This window comes from Ambystoma mexicanum, chromosome 8 (genome assembly GCF_040938575.1).
Source record: "Ambystoma mexicanum isolate Mex_15411 chromosome 8, UKY_AmexF1_1, whole genome shotgun sequence".
NCBI lineage: Eukaryota > Metazoa > Chordata > Amphibia > Caudata > Ambystomatidae > Ambystoma > Ambystoma mexicanum.
In genome coordinates, this window is record NC_090929.1 from 267,873,918 (window position 1) to 267,890,499 (window position 16,582).

At 45.1% G+C, this 16,582-nt stretch overlaps 1 protein-coding gene across 2 annotated transcripts in view; it reads left to right on the forward strand.

Annotated features, from left to right (window-relative positions):
* Positions 1-16,582, forward strand: part of ASTN2 (astrotactin 2) — a 3,972,579-nt gene that overhangs the window by 1,577,749 nt on the left and 2,378,248 nt on the right. For both annotated transcript variants that reach the window (XM_069609664.1, XM_069609663.1), the window contains exon 7: positions 9,598-9,765. In XM_069609664.1, coding sequence (XP_069465765.1) covers positions 9,598-9,765 — 168 coding nt within the window. The remainder of the gene's footprint in view (positions 1-9,597; positions 9,766-16,582) is intronic.

Sequence of the window (16,582 nt, forward strand, 5' to 3'; positions counted from 1 at the left end):
CTTGGCAACCAGAAATTAGATTCTGGTTCCAGGTTTTAGGCCTGCACTGCCCACTCCTGATCCTTCTTTATTTCTAGTATTTCATGCCAGCCATGTAATGCATTGTCCTGCCTCGGGTCCTCCATTTTCTAGGTGTTAGTCTGTTGTTGATGACCACGTTCGATCTAGGTTTTTGGGTTAGATGCAACTTAATAATGGGTGTTTCTTCTCTCTCTTTGGTTCACTCTTCCATACATGGATTACTTTCTGTGTGATGGGGCTATCCCTGATACTAAACCTTGCAAATAAATAGTGTGGTGTCTTGAGCTATTGCGGGTGAGAGGTCGTATAGTATTACGGTTGAGGTTTTGGTAAATTGCCTGTTTAGTATTTTATAAGAGTATTCTGCTGCCTTTTGCAACCTCTTCTCTACTGTATTTGTGTTCATTTGCCAGGGTGCTTTAGGCTGCAGGAAAGGAAGCACTGGTGGGTTTGAGGAGTTGTTCTGAAAGTAAAGGGTTTAGGTGGAGGATATATGATTTGATATGATATGGCATTTGTAACGCGCCTATACACTGACTATAATGGTGTTTCTCTCCTGCAAGATTTGTGGTGGCACTCAAAGTTGGTGTTGGCGAAACAGAACAGTGTGCCTTATGCATGAGCAGCAGGGTAACATGACAGAGAGCAAGGAGAAAATGCCAAGTTATGACTAGTGGGGAGTCTGGATGTTGGTCCTACTGAGGGGCGGGCAGGTATCGACATCACTTTGGAGAACACATAGGCACATGATTACAGTCAAGGACCCTAGGAGCACAGTTGCAGCGGGGAAACCACAAAAGCAAAATCACATAGGGCTAAACCTGTAAGTAAAATCTCATGGTGAATATAGTGAACAGCACACATTAAGAATAAGAAGCAAAAGAAGAGGACGCATGATATACTAAAATGTGAATTACTTGATAAACACAATGTAATTATTCACTCAACATGATATTTGAGGAGAGTTGCTCATGGAAGAGCTATTGCAGTGTTGCGCATTCCTTCAGGGATGTCCCTCATGTCAAGTCTTCAGGTCGGCATCATCTTCTTATGGCAAAGGTTCTATAAAGCAATGGAGAGGATCTTCTATATTTATGGGAAATTTTGGCTGGAGAGGGCAGAGTCCAATCACAGGTTTGCATACATTTAAACATTTTGGAAGCCGATCATTCAGAGTTGGTGCACGAAAGTGCCGCCCTTGAGCGTGAGGGATCTTCATAAGGCAAACAATAGATCCAAATGGTATGCCTTGTCTTCCCTTTGGCTATTTGGGCCAAGCTTAAGGTGTATTCATAAAAAGACACACAATGTATAACTAATTAAAAAGCTAAAAAATAAAATACACTATAAGAAATCACTTTTCAGACCATTTTATCATGTAACTACCATAACATGACCAGAGAGAAAATAAACACGATAAAGGAGAACCTGGGAAAATAAAGTCTCAGCTCTTCCAATGCAGCCTGTGGGATGACAGTTAATATGGGTTCCTATGCAGAGTTATGTTAATGGCAAATACATGTCAAAACATGAGACGAATGATGAAATCTAGGGCAATGAGCAAACATTTGTATTTTGAATTTGTATTTGTATTGTGCTTTTTATAGTGCTTTTGTCGAAAGCGCTTTACATAAAAAGAAAACAACGGTACATAGAAGTCAGTAGTGCATGTCGACATTCAGACACTTCTGGTACCAGGCGATCAAGGACAGTGACGCAGGTGAGTTTTCAGGGAACAACGGAACAGAGAGTAGGAAGTAATAGAACAGAGAGACAGAGGGAGCATATTCCAATGAAGAGGAGCAAGGAGCTGAAAAGAATGAAAGCGGGATTGAGCAGAGGAGGGGTGGGGAACATTCAAAACGAAAAGGCAGGAAGAACAGAGAGTGTGGGAGGGAGTATAGAAGGAGAGAAGAGAAGCAAGATAGTCTGGGGGTGAGCCCATAAAGAGATTTAAAAACTAAACAAAGAAAGTGAAATTTAAGTTGAGAATGGAAGGGTAGCCAACCAAGAGAGGAAAAAGAAGGAGAGATCGAGTCCAAATAGGAAAGATGACAAAGTAGGTGAATAGAAGAGTGATATATTGATTTAAGAGTGGTTTAAGGGGATTTAAGCAGGCAAGGCCAAAGAGCGTAACAGAACAATACAGTATGCAAGAACAAATTAGTGAGGAGACAAGACGTTTCATAGCATGAAAGGTGAGGACATCTCACCAGAAGGGGAAATTCAAAAGCTATGTTCTCCCCCTGGCCCTTAAGTAGTCAGGGAGTCTCTGGGATGCCTCCTGGTCTGCACTTCCTTGTGTGAGGAAAATGCTTGCAGCAGCCCCAAAACATGCCAATGTCTTACATGTCATTGGGCCTCATTACACGGTAGGCGGTAAGGGTTTACCGGTACCAGTATTTTACCGGTACCGGTAAACCCTTACCGCCTTACTACGAGGTCCCTTTGCGGGTTGGAGAATTTAAGGCCTGCTTTTTGCAGGCATTAAAAACCAACCCGCAAAGGGACCAGGGAGCTAATTACGGTACCGCAATTTGCGGTGCCGTAATTAGCACCTTCCCCATCCCCATTATGCCCTATGGGGCAAAAATGGGAATGGGGAAGGGCAATGGGGGAAAGGGGAATTACCCCCCACCAACCTTGGAATAGGGCGGTAATTCCCCTTTCCACCAAGGCGGTGCCGGTATTTTACCGGCATGGACCAAGCTGCTAATAGCACTTCGGTCCACCGCCGTCCGTGTAATGAGGCCCATTGTCTATTGAGGAGTTCCCTTCACTAGGCATGTGCAGGGATATTGGCCCTCCACTGGATGTCATCAACTATTATTGGGAGACTCTATCATTGTCAACCCCTGAAACTTTTAAGTTGTGGAAGCTCTCTAAACATGTTCACAGCTCCTTCAGTATCTCTTCTAAGCACTCCCTCATGGACCAGTGTCCCTATGTCTTCTAGATGCTGCTGATGTAAATTGGTGCATTTTTAAGATGGTTACCCCAGCTCCCACAGCCATCCAATAATGTTCTTGGCAAAAGCATCCCCTGGAAGGCAAGCAGGTCTCCTGGAAGACTCCATCACACTGTGTTCTTGTATAAGCAGGAAAACTGACTGCTCAAAACCTGGTAATCAACCCAGTGGCAAGCAGGCAGACAGCTGCATCCAGGCAAAGGTCCTGCTGATACAGACTGCTGGTCATACGAGTTAGGTGATTAGACAAAAGGCCTCATTCCGAGTTGGGCACAAAGGGATTACCAGCACCGGTAAGGACACTGGTGCCGGTAAACCCTTTGCGCCCTATTCCAAGATCCCTTAGCGGGTCCCTCCTTTAACACCTGGTCTGACCAGGCGTTATGGATGGGACCCGTTAAGGGACTTCAGAGCTAATAACGGTGCCGCAAATTGCGGTACCGTTATTAGCTACTTCCCCATTCCCATTGAGCCCTTTGATTTTGACGTTCTGATGCAAACTGATTCTTAGTTTTAGTTTTAGGCTTAGGTAGGGAAATTCCTCTTGGAGCATGGTCATAGAGGCATGTTCCCAATCCTTTAATTTTCAATACAAGTATTTAACCAAAATCATGGCTAACTTGTGTCCGAGTTTCATTCCTGACTACTCACAAAACCTTTCTGTGAAGCAACAGAGCATGGTACAAAAAGGGGTTACAGTAATAGGGTACACTAATATGCAAACCGTTGGGATAGTGTAGGTTCAGTGTGAAAAAATATGAAGAGAGCAGGCAGGGGTTACAGGTTAGGAAGGAATAAGAAAACCCAGCCTGGTTAAGGGAGGTTGGTAGGGTGTGCTCTCATTACCACAATCTCTTCCCCAAGTTCCCTGAACGTCTGTGTTAGGCGCAGTAACCCGTTATTAACAACCAATCATCCCCAGTTAACCAGGTATGTCAATTCACAGTAACTGGAGGTAGCCATGTTTTTAAATGGCTGCCACAGCTGACTGAGGCCACATCTGTAATGGCTCACTATCCACATCAATTCATATTGTTAGTATCACCATTTGTGCCAGTTGTGGTGCTTTTCTGAAAAAGTGTGCGGTTTTCATGGATGTTGTGGCTATGGCACTCTACGAAAAAAAGGCAGGATTCACAGGTGTAGGCCTGAGAAAGTGGTACATGCAGAAAGAGTGTGTACAGTGGATTCCCGTATGCCCTGATCATTCATAGTGTAGAAAACTTTGAGAAAAGGCCTAAGGGGCAGGATGAAGAGGAGATACGCATGATCACCGATTAATACTTTGTTTCGACCGCATCAAAAGCACATTAGCTTAGAATCCATTTTGAACAGATTTTTAACACATAAAGTTGTTAACATTTTAAATTTAAAACTGTTCTGGAAATGTGCAAGTCCTTTAGAATCTTGTTCGCAGAACGTTCCATATGGATACACGTTTATGTATGAACACTCGCACTTAATTCGAATATCAGTGCTATCTCTGTGCAGATGTATGGGTTAAACAAGGATCAGCCTATTCGTTTTAACAGCATGAAATCAATTGATGATATGGAAACATATTTAGTGACCATTCCCATGCATGTGTACTGAATGATGTTCTCTAGTGCTGTGTTGGGTACTACATATATATGTTATAGATATACATGGGTAGGACAGTGTGAGTGGTGACTGTCTTCATGCACTGGCACTTTATTAGTGCAATTAGTTCTGTGGCCCTGCGAAGTTAGCGGCGTCCATTATGCGCTAACAGAAATGTGAGGGTTACAAGTGCACTTGCACTTTATTATTCATAGGTGTAACATGAGAGACGCTTACCAACCATGGATTAGACTTTTATTCTAGATAAGATGTTTTTGGCCTATAACATTGGGGCTCCCACTCTGGACTGACTGCGAAATGAGGGGCACACATGCATGTTCACTGGCACAGCAAGGTGTTTTTCGCCAAACGGCTGTCTGTTGTAAACATGTGTAGGTAAGAGTCTCTAGGTGAAATAACATCGACTAAGTTTGTATACTCTAAAACTTACCAGCATACATCTCAAGACGGCGCTTCCCCTTACATTGTTTTTTTACAGTGGATGGGCCCACCTTAGAAAGAGAAAAAAGACTGTTATTATATGTATTTCCCCTCTCAGGTTCATTTGTAATTGTGAAGAAGCCCATGTTGTGTGAAATGCGTTCGTTGCTGATGACGTCCTTCTACCAGCTATTATTGTAAACACCAACTTAACTTGGACTCTCCATATCTGTCACTCAAGGTGTCATTTTTGTTGTCATTGCAACTCCCTGCTGTGATGTCATGCATGTGCTTATGGGCTGAACATCTGGGATGGGCTCTAAGGTAGGATGGGTGTCCGATTCTTCACCTGCCGGATTTCATGAGTTTTGTTGCAATGATTTGCATCATTTTAACTCTGTACTAACTTAAGTTTTTTCACTAAATTTCAAGAGTGTTGTTATGCTATATCTCCTCCAGGACCAACTGGGCTTCAGACAAGGTTTCGGTACTGACACCTCCTTGTTGGACCTTAAATCACAACTCGTAAAGGGACTGGACAATCAGCAGATCTTGCTACTTATCTCTCTAGACCAATCTGCGGCATTCGATCTGGTTGATCATAACATTCTGGCCAACAGGCTCCTGTCTCTAGCTAATTGCTCCCAGGCCGCTATCAAATGGCTGCTTTGCATTTTATCCAACAGAATTAGTAGATTGTATGATAATAAGGTGAAGGCGCCTGCCATTCTGGTGTTTTTTGGAGTTCCGCAAGGAGCTAGCCTATCGCCCTGTATCTAGAACATCTTTTTGGCTCCTTCTTTGCTCACCTTACACAAGAGGGGATACGCTTTTCTAACTAATGACACACAATGTGTCATCCCACTCACCGGTCAGCATGATCTGGATGAAATCGAACGCAACCGTATATTCTCCATCATCGAGCATTGGATGATGCAAAGCAATCTGGCACTCAACCGGGGAAAGACTGAACTCAGGTAAGTGGGTTCTGAAGGCAACCTAGCAAAAATTGACCCGGCTTATAAACACTTTCAGTTGGGGGACGTTCAAATCCCCACCCTCCCAAAAGAAAAATCTTGGGAGTGGTACTGGATCAGTCGTTAAACATGAAGGCCTATGTGGGTAGCACGGTCGCATCCGCCTCCTACTACATCAAATTGCTGGCTCATCTGAGATCTTTCATCTCCCAACAGAACGCAGAGGCGATTGCACGAGCCATTATAGGCGCTAAATTAGACTATTGTTGCAGTCTACTGGCGGGGGCTAGCAAAGTCACCATTAGCAGACTTCAGTCCAGAATGGAGTGGTTAGAGTCGTAGCTGGTCTCTCATTTCGTTCCCATGTGACCGAAGCATGACGCATACCTCTCAACCTTTTTTGATACCAAGGCGGGTGAAAACCCAGAAAGGCCATAAACATAAAAGTAGGACTGCCGTAAAAACATGAAACGGCAGTCCTACTTCTATGTCGCTGACCTTTTACGGGAGGTGGGTGGGGAGGAATGCTCCCAGGCACAATCCTCTCATTGGAGGAGAGCGCCAGGCAGGGGAAGGGGGAGGAAATGGGGGTGTGAAAAGCATGACACTTGCTTTTCACGCCTCCATTCGCGCAGGAAGAGTCGCGCCGGGACCCGATTTCAGGATCTCGAAATCGGGTCCCGGCAAATATATGAATCGTAGCTCCCACCTTTGCCAAGGCGAGCTGGCGGGTGGGCGGGTGTGTAGATGCTTTGGCGGGTGACACCCGCCAAAAGCGGGTGAGTTGAGAGCTACGCATGACGGGCATTGCACTGGCTCCCTGTGGAGGCTTCTATCTCCTTCAGACTTCTGGTCATCACCTTTAAATGCGGTATGGGAACTATGCCCCCATATTTACAGATGTATATTGGGGGAAAACCTTGTCATAGAAACCTGCACTCTAATAACCAAAATCTCCATCTACCAGCCTAGATATGAAACTAAGAAAGTGCAATTGGGTGCCTTTTTCTGCGTGTCCCTAGGCTCTGGAATACTCGGCCAACTCATCTGAGAAGCTCATTGTCTCTGAGCATTTTTGGAAAAGGGCTCAAAACCTTCCTTTTTAACTAGTCTCGTCTCCCTGCTTTTCATCTTTCTGTCTCCATGGTTTCTCGGGACAGCTTTGTTTCTGTTTCTGTTATGTTAGTCTTGTCCGCGCCCTCACGCCCACGGGTCTATGGCCGTGCAGTACAAATGTAATAAAGTAAAGTAAACTGGACATGCCTACTGTTCATGTTGCACCAATGACTAAACAAGCATTGGCAATGGCAACAGTTTTGGCTTTTGTGCAGGGACCGGCAAAGTATTTTCCAGACACTGCTATAATGGTACTAGCTTGCCATTGATGGTAGCAGCTGGTAGATGGTGCAAGCACCTGGGAATTTAATAGCAGTGCCTGGCAAATGCCTATCAAATACTTATACACACGCCAAAATAGTTGGCATTGCCAGTGATTGTTTTAACAGCACTTCGTTGAAGGACACGCATGCTGCTTATAAATCAAGTGGCTGATGGCAGACCTGGTTAAGACTTTGTTTACACCAGTAGTATGCTTAAAGCTCCAATTAAACCATTAACCCCCAGAAGACTGCTTTGAAAATAAAAACACTGGCAGGCACTTCCAGTGCAATGTTTGATGCAAAGTGAAGAAAAATGCGAGCTTAAGGTATATGTTTTGGGTGGGGAGGCGGAGGAAGTGGGTGGAAATGGCCATGGGGATTAGCATAGGCATTGGCATTCAATGGGTGGGAAAATAGCCAAACACCACCATGCATTGTGTCCCTCGCATATGGCATCTCTACCTAGCTGTACACCAATGCAATAGTTTTGGCTTATAAGTGGCGCTAAAGCCCCAATGTATGACCAAAACTAAAAAGGCAGAGACCAACTGGCCATGGCTTTCACTGATGGGCAGTGGCCTCAGCCTATGACCGTGAGCCACATCCCCCTTTATAGTAATTAGCCAAATATCACCAGGTATTGCCCTTGGTCTTGGCCACTGGCAACATTGCAAAAACTAGGCAAAAGGACGATGGGCCACTGGCAATGTCCTTTGGCTGTGTCCACTGTCCCCATTACAACAAATAGGCTAAAAGACCATGGCAATAGTCAGGGCGATGGCCCTACAGCCGGTATACCATAGCACATATACTCACAATAAATAGTTAAACTGTCAGATCCTAGCAGGCATGGATACTATATATTTAATGTTGGCCTTCAGCCCATTGATTCTACTGGAATCCACATAATGTTATTACCTAATGAAACCATGAGACTTTCAGAGGGACCCATTGGTGATGTTATCTCCAATCGTAATTTGCAGGAAGCATTTTCATTTTTTTATTTTTTTACGGAAAGTGAAATGAAGAGTAAGATAGTATCAATGCTTCAATTTTAAACTCTGTTTTGTAAATATTTATAATTGCAAGCAGGTGATAGAACAGCACATAAGTGCTAATGTTGGTGGTCTGCTGCGTGCAATTAATGTATTTTAAAAACATTTCCCAAGTGGTACTCTAGCATGTATTTTGAAAAGAGTTTTTGGGGACCCTCGCTTTGTTCTTGAATGCATTAATTGCTTCATTACCACAAAATTACCACAATTCTACCGGGAAAATAGCTTGCATCGATTTTCCTTTCTGAACAGTCTCAGTTGATTCAATGCACCATGGGAAATATATGCACGTTTTTTGGGCGGTCGCAACATTCTGCATCAAACCCTTTGAAAACTTCTGGACGGATTTACACCAAACCAAGGCACTTCTGTGATGTTTTGTGCACAACTGTTTTCTTATTTGGTGCAAATCAATCCAGTGTTTTTCGCACTATGGGTGTTCAATGGAAGCACCTTCTTCTCTACAGGAAAGGGAATAAGCCATTTAATAGCATTTGAACCATCTAATGTTCGTCTGACATTTCCAGTTTGGAAGTGCCTTAGCCATGCAATTGTTGTGAAACGTTTCATCCAAATATGTCTATTGAGTGAAAGAGTATTAGCAATACGAGTCTGGGAAAAGTCAATGCAAATAGGTTTTTCTCTTAACTATACCACAGCGTCCGGCACCCTGTGATAAGTATGGATGATTATATAAATATATAGGGCAAGCTTATAGAACGCAGAATGAAATGTCAGTTCACTCAAAGAAATGTACTCAGAAATGAAGAAAGACTTGCTGCAGACATGATACGAAAGATGATGTTAACTTTATTTCAAAAGTGCTGTAATTTCTGGTGAGTACACATCACAGAAAATGTATCTTTGCAGAGCATGCATTGGTCTCTACTTAATTAATGCCTATATCCATTTCAATGACCTACTTTTTTTTGTAATGTCCATTTAAAGCATATATTCAGAAGGATGTTCCAGCAATGCTTTGTGCAATTCGTCCAGATTATTTGCTAATGTGTCACAGTCTCCTCTAAATACTACAATGGCATTGGCCATTTCACACCAAGATAAGTAGGTCTCATTCCTGTGGAAATTGATACTTGGATTCTACAGAATTACTGTGACATGGGTCTGACTTCTTTTGCTGAACACATCTCTTTCATGTTCCTATCCCCTTCCAGGAAGCAGTTTTGTGGTCAGTGAGGGTGGTTACTTGGACCTTTCTGATTGGTTGAATCCAGCCAAGCTATCCCTCTATTATCAGATCAACTCCACTTCTCCGTGGGTCAAAGATGTCTGCGGCCAGAAGACAACGGATGCTTGCGAGCAGCTCTGCGACCAGGGGACTGGTGAGTTTCTATGACAGAGATCTCATAATGGCATCCTCTTCAAGAGGTGGGGGATTTACTGGGGGTTAGGGGGTAGTCTACCAGATGTGATCACCCGACCCTAGGAAATGTTACCACCAACAACTCCTCATAAGCATGCAGTGGCATTGTTCATATGTATTCAATACTGCCGTCTGGGTTGGCTGTCACAAAAGTTGGCTACAACAAATGTTCCCATCATTTATTTTTTTTTGCGTTGTATTTTGGCAAATAAAATTGAAAATGTCCCCGAGAATGATTTAACGTGTTATAAGCATGGTATACTGCTATTGCTCCTGGGTATAGTGGCCAAGTAATGTTTTGACCTGGGTGTCTGCCACATCCTATTGGTCACAGGGGCTTGAAACAATCTCAGGAGGTCTCTGTCAGAATTCTTTCTCAGACTGACTTCCTTCTGCTGTGGGCAGGCAGGTCCTTGGAAATAGCTAGATGACTCTGCCATTCTGACCGTGGACTACTCAGACTAATGCCCCATAGGATCCAGCATTTGCAAAGAGCTCCTAGTAGGGACTGCAGGTCTCGGCAGGACACCCTGCCCAGTTTCTGCCTCCTCGGTTTTCTTTATCCCAGAAGCTCTTGCAATTCTAGGAAGCCAGTAGAAGAACTGCTGGTTGGCACATCTGACAAACTGCTGCTTCCGCTATTCTCTTCTGTTCCAACAGATTGTCGCAGATCCAGGGTGCATGGGGCAGGGTCCTACTTTTTGCTACATCTTCCCAGCAGCTGCCAACAGGTCTTAAAATGATCATTATTATTATTATTATTATTATTATTATTATTATTATTATTATTATTATTATTATTATATGTATTGAATGCAGAGCAACCTTTTGGAAGCAACGCAGCACTTTACAGTCATAGGGGGAACAACCAGATGAGGGAAGCAAAGCAACAAGGGAGTGAGGAGCTAACAACATTGGAGGGGGATGGTGGCCAATGTTTCAGCAAGGGATGCACAAGCATCCAAAGGAGGAAATAGTGGGGATCAGATCACCCAGTTTCAGGTAGGGTGGGGAGTGGAGGGTGTGTGGGCCTAGGTGTTATGGAGGAGCCATTCCTTCAAGAGGGGAGTCTTTAGCACCTTCCTGAACTGTACAAGTGAGGGGGCGGGTCTGTTGATGATGGGGGTGAGGTTCCGGAGTCTTGAGGAGTAGACAGAGAAGGACTGTATTCTGATTTGTTCCTTCCTGCGCAGACACAGTTCAAGTCTGCACATGCCCTTACTTATGGTGGATCGTAGGGCACCAGAGATGCTGAGTTTCCCAGTGAGGTAGCTTGGGGACCTGAGGGGGACAGCTTTTAGATGATGCAAGAGGATTTGAAAATGATACAGGCCTACAGCGACAGCCAGTGCAGTTCAATGAGGGTCGGATAATGTAGTTGAAATTACGGAGTCCTTGCATGAGTCATGTTGCAGCATTTAAATATATCTCAAGAGTGCCAAGGATGTCACCGAAAGGCCCTCGAAAAACGCACTGCCACCATCCACAGAACCAAGGCTTGGATAACAGATCTAAAGTTGTTTTCTGGGATGAAGGGTTTGATTTTCCACAGGAGAGTACGTTTGTACCAAGCTGCTGGTTTCTTACAATGCTGTGGTGTTCATGGCCTGGACCGCTCGTTGATTTATCAGCCCAGGTCTTGCATTCACAGGAAGCTTTTGGGAGGGATAACTGGTTGGCAAATCCAACCAGTGGCTAGCCCTCCTCTTCTCCCCTGTCCCACCAGGTCTTGCATTTCCAAGAAGCATGTAGCACAGAATGATGTTTGGCACATCTGCCAGGCGGCTGCCTCCTCCGTTTTTTCCTGTCCGACCAGAACGTTGCCGTTCCAGGGCACTTGTAGCTGCAACTGCTAGATGGCATATCTGCCTTGCTACCGCTCCTCTGTTCTTTTCTCTTACATCAGGTCCTACATCTTGTTGGTGCATTGGTGAAGTGATTCCCTCCTCTCTCCTTTTCTCTCCCCCAAGATTCTTGAAGTTCCAGGAAACTCGTAGCTGGGATGCTGGTTAGCATTTCCGCCACCATGTGCTTTTAGTCTCAGGACGCTTGTAGCTTGAACTGTTGGTTGGCCAGGGCTTTAAGTGGATTGGGGCAGAACCCTGGCTGTTCACAAAAACTGTCCTTGAGCAAAGGTGGTGCTGAGGCTCAACTCCCTCAGTCCACAAAGTAGCATTCTACCTGACTTTAGGGGCGCCATTCTGTAAAAGACATGTGTTTAGGGAAACCGTCTGTCTGCCTGCTGAAAGCACCTAAATCCCAAGGAATGGGTCTGCGTTATGGGGTGACTGAAAACACCAGTTTCATTTAAATATTCACAGCCCTCTCCCCCCTCCGAGCTGAACCGCAGATGGGACAGTCCTGAGGCGTGGTGTGAAAGAGTTGTAGAGTGTCATGTCTCGGTCCTTCCCTGTTTCTACCCCGCTATCTCTACGGTTTTCTTTCCCAATTCAAAATAAAAGAACTATTGCAATACTACGATTACTCATCTGCAAAAAGTGACAGCTACAGTTTCTGACAATCTGGTGATTGCATCATCTGTCACTAATGAGGGGTTCCTTTGATGACAAATGGGGGATTAAGTACAGCTGTTAGGGACCATTGTTGCTCGTGCTATCTACCCTCTGATTGCCTGCACCCTGAGTGCAGGCCAAGTGCATGCACAGTGGAGTTCTGTCAAGGACTCCAAGCCTATGAGGACAAAAGTGTGGGGGTGGGGCAGGCAAGGGAAGTAGAGGAAGAAACCTGCTACAAAGCATTTTTTTAAACTTGATATTATCAAATGTGTGTGTTGTTAAATATGTCTGTAGAGTCCGCCCAAGGAATGGACAGTCTGTGCCGCCGCCCCTGGCCCATGCACTCATAGGGGCAATGCAGCTACCTGCTGCCTTAACTATAAGATGTAATGAGGGCTCGGCTGCTTCCAGCCACAGGGCTTTTTTGTGCCTGTTTTAGCGACCCCGTGCTGTCAGCTCCCAACCCAATGCTTCTAGAAACAAATACCTTTGTTGAGATGATTTACCAGATCCATGGACGTGGGAAGAGAGGTTGCTGAACTGAAGATGTTCTGGCTGGCTCTGTGCTGATTTTCAGGGCACAAGTTGAGATTACATGTGGGTTGACAGCATCCGCCCACTTTTTTCACAGTGCCGACTCCATCCACCTTGGGTATTTTTGAGGCAAGCATACAACAAAAAAATAGCTTGTTTGCTCAAGTTTTGACCCACCCGGTTTTGAACAAACTAAAAGAAAACAAAAAAAAACATGAAAGTTTCTTCAAAGCACACGTCTTGTATTGGTATTTTGCTTTCCATATAATATTTCAATATACATTTTTGGGTTAAAAGGTGCACACCTTTTATACTTTGCCAGCAGTATTCTAGGAACATCTCCTCTAGCGCAGTTTTTTTTTTTTCTCCAGGTATTTATGATTCATTTTGTGAAAGGCAATGCTAATTTCTATGTTGAATTTTCTTCTGTTAGGGATGGCCAGCTGAATTAAAGGTGCACATTTCACTTTAGGATACATTCAGTACCTGTGCATATGTCAATGATCCCCTACACTTTGATTTGGACTTGAGCCCTATTGATGACATTTTTAGATCTGTGGAATTGCTTACTCTGACTGCCTCTGTAACTTTCTGGTAAATAGGCGTTGGTATGATTGCACTATCCTGCAGCAAAACTCTTTGCCCTGTCTGGCCCATGGCCAATCCCTGCCCTTACATCGTTGGAACGTGCAGTCACATTAGGCGTATTTGGATTATTCCCCGGTGATCTTCATTACTCTTTGTCCCGCTCTTCCTCGTCACAATGCTTTCTTTTGAGGTACCCACCTCTACAAATAATTCAGCTCACTCGGTCGGCTACTCCAAAATAAGCCTCATTCCTGATATTGCTGCAACCGTAATATTTACAGTTTAAATTCAGATATTGATCATCAGTTTATTTGATCCCCACAGACGTTAATGACTAATTTTGTGACTTCATATTCTGCGATGCTAATAAAGGGTCCCCACACATCTTTTGCCGCCCAGAGCCCAGCATATCCTTAGGCTGGCCCTGTATGTCTGTGCATGTTTCTATAAAACTTCTCATGTGAATCAATGTCTGTGTACATGTCTTTATGTTTCTATGCTTGTGAACCCATATGGGGTATCTGTTTGTGTTCATGATTCACTAATTTGGGTAATAGCACTATGTATTGTGATGGCAAAACCTCCGGCAAAACTCTCGGTAGAAAGCACTCATTAAGCACACATTATTATTCAAGGGCTGTACTATGCATTTGGCAAGTTAGTGTGTACACACATCTACACAACATGCCAAACATGCACACACATCTCCTGACCCTCCTTTACGCCACACCCAACACATTTTCTTTCCCTTTCCAGAGCTCTGCCCTCCACCCACCATTTTGTATCAAACGTAAAGGATTGTGGTTAGCGCATGTGCCAAACAACTGCCTCCTCTGTTCCTTTCTCTCCAGCTAAATCCTTGCCGTCCAAGGACCCATGTAGCTGTGACTGCTCTTTGGCACATTTTCCAAGTGACTGCCTCCTCTGTTTTTCTCTCTCCCACCAGAACCTTACGGTTCCAAGGCCCTTGTTCCAGGGGACGGCTGGTCGGGATACCTGCTAAGTGACCACATGCTTTTTTTTCTTTTCTCTCCCATCACATTCTTGAACTCCTAGGGCACTTGTAGCTGTGACTGCTGGTTGGCATATTTGCCAAGTGACTGCCCCCTCTGTTCCTTTCTCTTTCACTCACCAGGTCCTTGCATTCCTAGGGTGCTTGTACATGTGGCTGCTGTTTGGCACATCTGCCAAGGGACCGCCTTATATGGACTTTTTTCTCCCACCAGGACTAGCAGTCTGAGGGGGACGTTTGACTCTGACTTCTGGTTGGCCTATGTGCCCAGCGACTGCTTCTTCAATTATGTTCTCTCCCACCAAGCCCATACAGTCCGAGAGCACTTACAACTGGGACTGCTGTTTGGAGTATCTGCCAAACGACTGCCTTCTCTGTTCTTGCCTCCCCTGCTCCCGTCTGTCCCGGCAGGTGTTTGCAATCCCAGGATGCTTGCAGCACGGGCTGCTTGTTCACATATCTGCCCAGAGGCCGCCTCGTGAATGTGGGATTAGCTGTACCAGCCTCCACTGCTTCATCCCTGGCTGCTACGCTGATGGCACGTGACAGGACGTGAAGCACTGTGAGCCGGAGTGACCGGCATCAAAGTCCTCTTACTGTGGGCACGCAAAGCTTGCTGAGGCAGCTTGCGATTTGTCGCAGCTGTTGTCTGAACTCTGCACGTCTCTCATGTGAAAACCCCCGGGTTTCCAGGCTCTTAGCCTCCCTCGGAGTAAGTGGAGGGATTGGACGGGCCCTGCTGCCGTTCGGAGGAGTGTCCATGTAGTCATGGTTCCTATTGCCCAGTGCTGAAAGCCCGAGAGAGCAGCGCGCCTCAAAATAGCCATTAGTAACCGGCGGACCCAAAGGTAGACAGCTAAAAACCAAATGTTCCCCCCATGTACCAGACAAAACATTGTTTGATTGTTGGCAATAAAAAGGCTGTAGGTTTTTATTGCACATCATTATGCGATAATAACAAAACAATAATCAAAATAATCATAACAATGTGTACTTTTGGGAACAAGGTCCTGAGGTTACACCCTCTGTCACGTGCAACCTTTTTGGTCCCACGATTGTGTGGGCCCCGTACGGTGCCCTATTCTTTCTTCTCCTTCTTCTCTCCCTTTTTCTTGGGTGGGAGGGTTATGGGAAAAGAAAAAGTATGCTGCGTAAGCAAGGTACTTGTTTGGGACTCTGCGCAGTCTCAAACTGATTTGTGCTTGTTTGCTGCAAATGCAGCTCCTTATATTGTGCCAGGGACTGGCCCTGGGCTTTGTCTGCCTGTGTGGGGGCTGTGTGCAGCCCTCAGCTGGCTGGCACGGACTGCATTTTACGCCCTGAGGTGCTTCCTTTCTTGTTGGTTGAGGTTTCCTGCCTGCCCTGCCTGGGGTGCTTAGCACTTCCTTACTTCCTTGTTCAAGGTGTTGGTCCCCACCCTACCCCTCATCCTGGCTGGCTCCAGGAGTCTGAGGGACATGGGGGCGGGAGAGGGAGGGGGGCGCCTTTGCTTTCCCCTAACCTTGGTTGTGTTGTTGACAGCCAGCAGCCCCATGACCCCTCTCCCTATCCTGCCTTCTATGGGGCACAGGTTACTGGCCCCCGCTTTGGAGCTGCGGGGTTCCCCCTGCGCAGCGCTGGCTACAAAGGACAGAGAACGTTTCAAAGGAATGTTATGGTGATAGCGATGTATTTACATAGTGCTTTCGTCAAAGTGTATCACCACGGCAAGATGCACTAGTGTTGCCAGAGTTACAAACGATGAAAATGAATAGACCATCAACCTTCCTACATGATCATTTCCATGTCGTACACATATGAACACAAACACATATGCATGCATACTGTGACACGTTGCTTCATGTGCAATGTAGCCCCGCGACACAAGCACTCGCCTTGGGGCTCTGTGTGCAGGTTGCAGTCCCCGTAGACATATATGGTGGATACATTGAGCACCATTGAACTGGGTGATTAAAAACAATCCTTACAGCGCTTAGAAGCGGCAAGAGAGGAATCCAGCCTAAAGTGCTACTTAAAATGTTTATTTTTCCTTATTCTTCTTTCTTATTTTCCTGATTATTATTGACAATAGTAATAACTAAAATACTGATAATAATAATAAACTGGAGAGTGCAAAGTTGTTGGCA